Below are 10,124 nucleotides of genomic sequence, written 5' to 3'. Positions count from 1 at the left end.
TTCATGATTTTACAAAATATGTTACTATGTCGAAGCGTTTAGAACCACATACTATGGTTCATCATCAACCAACCACATACTATGGTTCATCATCATTCACACATTGTGGCTCATCATCAAGACATAGGTAGATAGCTTGATCCAAACAAAATATAAATATACTAAAAATACAACGATTAACTTCCAATTGACCAAAATTTAAATAATAATATATCCAAAATAAACACTTGACATAAAATAAAAATTATTAAAATGTAAAAAAAATAATAAAAATTAAAAATAAAAAAGAAATAAAAATCAGAAATTATCTTCTCTTCTCCCTCTTTTTATTTTTTTAAATATAGGAAAAATAAAAGCACTGGGATAAATATCAATTCAAAAATCAAAGAAATATTCCAAAATTAAAAACTATTGCTTAAAAGATAATGAAGGGACCAAACGATGATGAAAGAAAAAGATCATATAAATATAAATATAAAAATAAAAATAAAAATAAAAATAAAAATAAAAATAAAAATAAATAATATAATAAATATAATATAATATAATAAAATAAAGATAATAATAAATAAATAATAATAATAATAATTAATATATAGAAAGGGGAAATAACATTTATTAATAATATTACGGTTATTTTTAATATTAAAACAATAATCATTAAATTGTTAACAAAACCAAAAGGAAGGAAAGAAATAACATGGAAGGATGAAAAATATACCGTTAATAGGAACAATAAAAAGGCAAAGAAAAAGAGACCAACCCATTCTTTTTCTATAAAAAAAAATAGAACTAAGAAAGAAATAACATGGAAGGAGGAAAAATATACCATTAATAGGAACAATAAAAAGCCAAAAAAAGAGACCAACCCATTCTTTTTCTATAAAAGAAATAGAGCTAAGAAAGAAATAACATGGAAGGAGGAAAAATATACCCTTAATAGGAACAATAAAAAGCCAAAAAAAAAAAGACCAAACCATTCTTTTTCTATAAAAAAATAGAGCTAAGAAAGTAAGGGAAACAAAAATCTACCAAAAGAAAGGGGACTAAAAGAGGAAAATTAAGAATAAAGTGTAGGGATCCAATAATTTCTTATCTTCCATCCATCATCCATATTAATTTCAATGGTTTGCCTAAATTTATGGTAATGGAAATGATCAATCATGCCAATGACTTGGCAATCCTCTAAACAAATTTGGTGCTTCATTTTCTTAGCATGCTAAGCCAAAGCTAAGGAGTGAGTCCTATAATGTTTTATGTCGGTCCCTACAACCAGTTTCTCCAATGCAGAGAGTCCCACATGAACATGAGATCATTACATACCTTTCATGATTTTAAGTTCCACAAGGTCTTTGATTGATCTTAGGGAGCTACTAATGTTGTTGGGCATTGTAAAGGAGGAAGAAACATTGTGCTTTTTAAGAATTGGACAATCTTTCTCTCTTTTTTATTATTATTAGTAATTAGAATATTTTAATGATAACCAACTTATTATTAATACATATTTTTTTCCCTTTCATTTTTTTAATTATATATATAATTAATTAATTAAGTTATATATTAATCTTTTAGGTTCATGGTTTGGTTTCTCAAGTTATCCTTTCACCAAAATTTTTTAATTTTGGAATATTTTTTGGAATATTTTTTTGAATTTTGAATTGATTTTTATTTCATTCTTTTTATTTTTCCTATACCTTAAAAAAAAAGAGAAAAAAAAAAGTTAATTTCTAATTTTTATTTTTTTTATATTTTTAATTTTTACTATTCCTAGTATTATGGTTTTTTTACACTTTAGTAATTTTTATTTTCTCTCTAAGGTTCATTTCAGATATATTATTATTTAATTTTGGTCAATTGGAAATTAGCCATTACATCTCTACTGTATTTATATGTTTTTTGGATAAGCTATCTACTTATATCCTCATAATAAACTATATTTATATGTTTTTTTTATCAAGCTATACACCTATATCTTGATGATAAACCATAAAAATACTTTGTAATATAAATATACTCTTAGAGCACATACTAACTACATCTAGTCACTTCGTATATCATAAAAGCATCAAAACTAATAGTTCCTTTATTTGGACCATTTTGCATTAAACTTGAAATAGCAATCCATATCTTTTACATTACATTGTTAGATTGGTTGTGTCACTTGATAGCGAAAATATCTTTGCTTAAGTCGTGACGTTGATTTATATGCCCGTCTTTTTGCAATACATATCCTTTTATGTGCAAATATAGATACAATATTTATTTAAACCTAATGCAAATATATATTTCATGTTATTTAGATTTAATTAATTTATATTAAGTAATTGGTTTTTTATGTGTGGATTAAAAATTGATATGGTTTATTAGATTTTAAAAAATAAGAAATTATTAGAAAATATTTAACATTTTATTTTTAGGTTGGAAAAATATTAAGAGAATTAGATCATTATAATTTGACTAACTTAAAGAGTCAAAAAAATAATTTGACTAACTTAAAGAGTCAAAAAAAATAGTTAATGTAATAAATATTTTGAAAATTAGATAAAATATAAATATAAGATAAATGAGATAAGAAAAAGTGTTTTCTAACTTTAACTTTATAAACAATTTAAAAGAAAGTGTTTTTTAATTTCAATTTTCTTAATATTGTAAAAATGAGACTTTTTCATTCTTAATGTATTGAAAATTGACTTAAAAAGCTCATGAGAATTTATTTTGATTTTAACAATATTCATTTTCTTCTTTTTAATATTGGTCAAGTCAAGATGAAGATATTTTTTTTCCTTTTATACTTTATCAATATAAATATAAAACTTTTTTGTCCCATACTTTATGGTCAACATAATAACTTGTTATGTAGTTTATGTTTTGTTCTATATTTAATAAAGAGGAAATATGGATATGACTTTAATAAAGAGAAAATACGGATATGGATTTAATAAAGAGAAAATATAGATATGACTATGATCATTATCATTATGTAATACTCAGTGTTAATATAATATAAAATATTTGTATTTAAAAAAAATTGTTAATTTAATAAATTTAGAATAATAAAATATTAAATAAATATTATAAAAATTATTTTAAAATAAGATTCAAAACAAATTTTAATATTTTTTTAGTGATTTAAGATTTTATTTTTTTAATATAACAAAATATTAACAACTTATTAACAACTTTAGTGATTCATGTTATGTATTCAGAACTTTATATTCTCTTAATATAATCTATGATGATTTTCTCTCTGAAAAAAAAAATATATTAACAACTAAAAATAAATAAAAAACTTACCATATATGATAGTGTGGAATTACATACCACAATGTGGAATTATTCGTATGTTGAATTTTTCTCCATATAAATCACCAACTATTCATTACCAACTATTCATTAATGAATAATGGCATAGACCATAGTTTTCTCATAAATTATGAGAGTAAAAATCTACTCCATTACAAACCAACCAACAAGTCTATTTAACTAATCATTTCATGAAACATGCTCAGGAAATCATTTCATAAGACATGTTTTTCTTAAATATGAATTAAGAGAATACAAACCAATAATAACTACCAATAAATCATTTTATAAAACATGTTTAATAAATTTATTGCCATTAAAAAAATAATAACTATTTTCATTACCTTGAAAAATAAATAAAAAAACCCCAAAGGACACATTAAATGAACTATAACTCAGTGCATAAAAGTGCCATTACCAATCATGTTTCACCAAGGCTGTACACGCTGTACAAGTAATTGCACAATAAAATATGAAAGAGTTTTCCATGCCAACCAACCAATTGGTGATGGACAAAGCATGGAGAGAAATAATACATGAATTGATGCATCACAATTTAAATGTCGGCGTTGCGTTGGCTGGTTTGGGTTCCTTTCCAGGCCCGGATTTCAAGTCCCGGGGAACCCACGGGCTCCCGGGGAACCCACGGGCTTAACGTGGTGTTTACGCATAAGTCATACAACGGTTATCGTCTCTGTACGGTGTTTCAGTTAAACACTCGTAACTTACGCGGATGTGCTCTGTTCCTGTTGTATATAAGTGGACAGATTTCAATCATTTCGACCTGCCCTTTTCTTAACCCGCTAGTTATCCCTTGTAACAGAGTACAGTCAATTTCACGTTAGTTGTAATAGCAATCAGAGAGGACGCGGGGACAGCTGTCATGACAGAGTACCAAGATACGAGCACTTACTAACTGGGCCCAGATAGCCAGATCGACAGTGCAGGGGAGGGAAGGGGAAGTAAGAGTGCAGGCCATTCAAGAAAACAATTTGAGAGTGGGGAAGGAGGAGGGAGTGTGGATTCATCATCTGCATCATGGATTTCACTTCACTGCTGACATCTCTGGGCACTTCATTTCTCATTTTCTTGCTGCTGGTTTTTGCCTTCACATGGCTGTCTAAGATGCAAGTGAACCGTGTGATCTATTTCCCCAATAAAATTGTCAAGGGGTTGGATGTATCGACCAAATCTCGCAATCCTTTTGCCTGGATTGTGGAAACCTGGCAGGCTACTGAAGATGAGATCATCTCTGTGGCTGGTCTGGATGCAGCTGTTTATCTCATATTCATCACTACTGGTACATCTATATTCTCCCACTCTAAGTCACAGTTTTTATTTTAGCATCTAGCTTCTCAAGTACAGCCTACAGGTGGAATCTGAAAAGCTACTGTTGTGTTTCTGATGTTATTGTAACTGATTAAAAAATGCACTATGTCAACGATTATGAAAATATTTTAGATACCGCCCTTGTTGCAGCTAGCCAGCAAATAAAATCTTGATGCCTGGTGAAGAAAGACATTTTCAAAGTCATAATTCAATTTGTGTTTTGTATGTGTACTTATATGTAAGTAGAAAGCAGTGAGAGGACTAAGTGGATTCCAATAAACTTGAAAACAGTTAGAGCTGTAGCGTTCAGACTTATGGGGACTAAGAGATTTTTGTTGTTGGATTGTCCCAAAACAGCATTGTTAATCATGTTATTATCTGCCGGAGTTTGCTTACCAGTTCTTCTTCCTCTGAGTAAAACTGATGACAATTATAAGCTCACGTTGGAGCAGGCAAAGAACAAAACTACTGCAAGTTATGATGATTTTGACAGGCTTGCCATGGGCAATATTCAGGTACCAGACAAACCCTTTGCCTTTTGATGTTGTTTTGGCTTCTGATTTTCTAATCCAATCACTAAGGCCCGGGTCAAAATTTGTATCTTACAGAAAAAGAGCAACCGATTATGGGGATTTGCAGTTGCAGCGTACTGGGTTTCGTTTGTGACATATTTTCTTCTCTGGAAAACCTACAACCACGTTCTTCGACTTAGAACACGGGGGCAAGCTTCATTGGAGTCTAAACCAGAACAATTTGTAGTTCTCGTTCGAGATATTCCTCCTGTACCAGTTGGCAAAACACGCAAAGAACAAGTGGACTCTTTCTTCAGGAGGTTATACCCGGAAACATTTGAAACATCCTTGATTGTCACTGACATCTCAGAGGTATTTGAAATTTCAGACAATCTTCTCCTTCTGATCATAATGTTATTGTCAATTTTGTCAGAGTGGCAATGTATTCTTTTCCTAATTTGCAAGAATCGGTCCCTCTTGAGGGCTGGTAGCAGTAGCAGAAGTAAGGTCCACTCTTAAATTATAGGATACAATATTTTTATTTACCTCTGAGGAGACTCTGTACATCCGTGGAACTGATGAAAAAGTTTTACCCTGAATCTATTAAGCATTGAAAGTAATTAAAAAAACTAAGGCTCAAACCTCTCTGCTCCTAATAAATCCATTACGAGGCCATTTTTACGTCTTGCTTCTTTTACTGCACATTAGAATACACATAAAGTAGATCACTTAGCTTATGTCGGTGCAATAAAATCTGCACAAAATTTCTCAGCAACTTAGCTCATCTAAGCTTTGCATTTATTGGTAAAGTTTGAAACCTCTCTGCTTCTAATAAATCCATTAAGAGGCCATTTTTAAGTCTTGCTTCTTTTACTGCACATTAGAATACACATAAAGTAGATCACTTAGCTTATGTCGGTGCAATAAAATCTGCACAAAATTTCTCAGCAACTTAGCTCATCTAAGCTCTGCATTTATTGGTAAAGTTTGAAACAGAGAGCTTAGGTACTGTGCATCTAAGCTGTGTTACATGGCCATGATTCCTTTTTCAATATTGTTTGGTTTCAGCATTCTCCCAATTTCATCCTCATCATAGTTAATGGGTATGACCAGTCATTCACATATAAGTACTGTATTCCCTGTGAAAAAAACCTTGGTTGATGAGTTGCTCAAAAGCATGCCTCATCACCGATCCATCTTCCATTTGAACTTCTTTTTTTCTGTTGCCTTGTCTTATTAGTTGTTTAAATGGAAGTCTTCTGTGTTCATTGTTGAATCAAACTCTCAAAGACTGATAGAATGCTAGGGTTTTGTTTTATATTGAAATTTTGTAATGTTCATGAGCAGGCTCACAAGGTGTGGAAGAAACTAGAAGGCTACAAAAAGAGTCTAGCTCGTGCTGAAGTCATATTTGAAAAGTCTAAGACAGTGAAGAATCCAGAGGGGATGCGGCCATTGAACAAGACAGGAACTTTGGGACTTTGGGGACCAAAAGTTGACTCTATAGATTTCTACAATGAGAAGATTAAGGATTTGTCAGCCAAGCTGGAAAAAACACAAAAGATTACACTGACAGAGAAACAGGTTGCAGCAGCCTTTATAATTTTCAACAGCAGGCCTGCTGCAGCAGCCGCATCTCAGGTTGTGCATTCACAGTTTGCAGATAGATGGACTGTAATGGCTGCCCCTGAGCCTCGTCAAATACTGTGGAAAAACCTTGCCATGCCCTTCTATCAGAGGATGATTCGAGAGAAGATTGTATACATTATTGTGTTTCTAGCTATTGTTTTCTACATGATTCCCATCACCTTTATCTCTGCACTTACAACCCTTGATAATCTAAGAAAACTTCTGCCTTTTCTGAAATCGGTTGTGGATAAAAAAGCACTTAAAAGTATTCTTGAAGCTTACTTGCCTCAGCTTGTTCTGCTTGTCTTTCTGGCTTTCCTGCCCACAATTCTCATGATTCTGTCCAGGGCTGAAGGGATTCCTTCAGAAGCCCATGTAGTGAGAGCTTCCTCTGGAAAGTATTTTTACTTTATCGTGTTCAACGTTTTCCTGGGAGTTACATTAGGTGGCACCTTGTTTGAGTCCCTCAAGGCGGTTGAAAAGCAACCTAACTCAATCGTTACGCTGCTTGGCAATTCTCTTCCTCCCAATGCTACCTTCTTCATTAGTTTTGTTGCGCTCAAGTAAGCTGGGTTTCCCTTCCCTTCCAATTTAATGAAACTGTTTTCTAGTTTTCAGTCTCTGAAAGAATTCGTTGTTGGTTTGCTATGGATGAGATGGGTTTTCTTCTTCAGGTCTTTATGTCTAATTTCTTTCATATGTTAATTGTCCTTTTAAACAGGTTTTTTGTAGGCTATGGGCTTGAACTTTCTCGCTTGGTGTCGCTAGTGATATACCATATCAAGAGGAAATTTCTTTGTAAGACTGAAGCAGAGGTGGAAGAGGCTTGGGCTCCTGGTGGTTTTGGCTATGCTACCAGAGTTCCAAATGACATGTTGATTATCACCATTGCTCTATGCTATTCTGTTATTGCTCCCATGATCCTTCCTTTTGCCTTCGTGTACTTCATTGTGGGATGGTTTGTGCTTCGGAATCAGGTGACTCTCTCTCTCTCACAACTTTCTTTGTTTTTAACAAATGGAAATTGGTGCTCCCAAATTCCATATGAACCAGACTTGTGATAATAAGAGAAGCTAAGGAATGGGTTGAGGCTCATATATGCATTGCTACAAGGTAAATAAACAGAAAGTTTGAGGTGTTGTTTAAGCTGATGACCTCCTTTATTTGGTGTGTGCAGGCACTTAATGTGTATGTGGCCTCTTATGAAAGCAATGGGATTATGTGGCCTCATATGCACACCAGGATTCTGTCAGCTTTGTTCATCTCCCAGATTACAATGATTGGGTACTTCTCAATCAAGAAATTCTATTATTCGCCCTTGCTCCTTCCACTTCCATTTGTAACTCTGGTATTTGGCTATGTTTGTAAGAAATGCTTTTACACCTCATTTTGTATCACTTCCATGGAGGTGGCTTGCAATGATGTCAAGGAAGTTCCAAGCTTGTCCTCAGTTGTGGAGGCTTTTACCCCTCCCTGTGTATTTGTGGAGGACAAGTTTGATGATGTTGAGCAATTTGAGGATGCTCGGTCTACCATTTCTTCAAGGACTACCTCTATTAATACATCCATTGCTTGACCAACCATACCTAATTCTGTTTCTCCAATTCCTTATGTGCACAAAAACAGAGATGAGAGTCAAGAGACTACTGCTGCTTTTCCCATCGTTGTAAGAATAATATGTCATTTTATATTGATAGGACCATACAAGCTTTCCAAGATCCCCAAGACGAGCACAGCTCAAGTTCTCTGTTGTAACATAGTTTAGGATGTATGGGAGCCTAGAGAGTCATGATTGTCTGTTTATTTTCCATGTCCTCGGCTTCTTGTTCATTCTATTTATTTTATATATCGCATATGAATATGATATACAATGGCTGCTAGCTATTTTCATTTGTTTAGTTGGGCCAACATGAAACATCTGTCTGTGGTTGTTCGCTTAGCTTGAAATAGTGTATATTTATGTCCTTTTTCTGCAATGTTTTATAAGATTAAGTTAAAGCTGTTATGTTGTGAGTTTGCTTCATCCGTTTGAGGCAATGCTAAAGCATTGTTCACAGAAATAAGGCTGAAATTTTCTTGCAATGTTTATTCAGATTAACTTAAAGTTGTTATGTTGTGAATTTTCCTCATCAGCTTGAGGCAATGCTAATGCATTATTCACAGAAATAAGGCTGAATATTCTTATGGGCTGATTGTTTGCGCCATCCTTTAATGGTGGAAAATATTTCAAACAAATGTTTTTTGAACTGGCTTCCTCTTATTACCTTTAGCACCATTCAATTCAATCACCTTCTGCTTAGAAGGTGATTGAATTGAATGGAGCTAAAGCTGATTTAAGGACACATCGGCTGGATATTTGAAATTGGGGGAGAGTTAGAGCTTGGCATAGTGCTTAAGGCGCAGAAGGTGATTGAATTGAATGGAGCTAAAGCTGATTTAAGGACACATCGGCTGGATGTTTGAAATGGGGGGGAGTTAGAGCTTGGCATAGTGCTCAAGGCTGAGCGCTGAGCTCCGAAGGGGGTTGATCAAATCTTTTGAGCCGAGGAATCATTCATTAACCGATACAATAGGCGGTAGTCTAAAGAGGTGATTTTTTTCTCTTTGTTAGGTTGATTTTTCAGTTGATTTTATTTGAAATTTAATTAAAAATTGGGAAAATTATAATTATAATGGATAATTATAAATTGTTAAATTTGCACAATTCCAATATTCAAAATTTTTCCAAATCACTGATTTGACATTGGAAAACACAATTTAATTGACAACGTTACAAGATTAGTATTTCCTGATTCCATTAAAAAAAAAAAAATCAAAAAATCAGCATTTGTAAGACATATATGCTCCAGCGTCTAGATTCACTTTCTTTCAAAGACAAGCTTTTCATTTGAAGACCTTGTTTGACTCTCTTTCTTTGGAAGAGGGAGCAGGGCAATTTTGGTTTCAAACAAAGGCAATCTCCGGGTGTTAATGGTATTCCTTCGGGGTTTATCGAACTAATTTTGTTCTAGTTATAAATGGTCTGCTAGAATTTTATGAGGAGATTATATTTGGCGGTACAGATCTTATTAATTTGTTTTGAAGCCAGCTCATAAATTACTGTGAATTGCATAGCCATTAAGTTGCTTCATGTCATGTCATCTTATAAAATTTCAGTATTCTAACAAAGAGAATATATTGAAATTCTAGGAAGAGGCCATATTTGGTGGTGCTTTGATTAGAGGTCTTACTAAATTTATTCCCAAGCCATATGATGGATTAGTTAATGTTTCTTACAATGGTCTTACTAAATTTATTCCCAAGCCATATGATGGATTAGTTAATGTTTCTTACAAATTTCAAATGGTCTTA

At 32.8% G+C, this 10,124-nt stretch overlaps 1 protein-coding gene across 1 annotated transcript; it reads left to right on the top strand.

Moving 5' to 3' along the window:
- The first annotated feature begins 4,112 nt into the window (after positions 1-4,112).
- On the top strand, positions 4,113-8,671 carry LOC149259334 (CSC1-like protein ERD4). Its single transcript, XM_089418144.1, has 6 exons — positions 4,113-4,603; positions 4,990-5,147; positions 5,241-5,516; positions 6,492-7,336; positions 7,495-7,750; positions 7,951-8,671. Exons 1-6 carry the CDS (start codon positions 4,342-4,344, stop codon positions 8,347-8,349), a joined length of 2,196 nt encoding a protein of 731 aa, XP_089274270.1. The 5' UTR covers positions 4,113-4,341; the 3' UTR covers positions 8,350-8,671.
- Positions 8,672-10,124: the final 1,453 nt, after the last annotated feature.

The sequence above is a fragment of the Pinus tabuliformis genome, chromosome 6 (genome assembly GCF_031772625.1).
Source record: "Pinus tabuliformis cultivar Carrire ecotype Pingquan chromosome 6, CPIR1, whole genome shotgun sequence".
Taxonomy (NCBI): domain Eukaryota; kingdom Viridiplantae; phylum Streptophyta; class Pinopsida; order Pinales; family Pinaceae; genus Pinus; species Pinus tabuliformis.
Note: the sequence above shows the minus strand (reverse complement) of the source record. Positions and strands in the feature narration are given on the sequence as shown.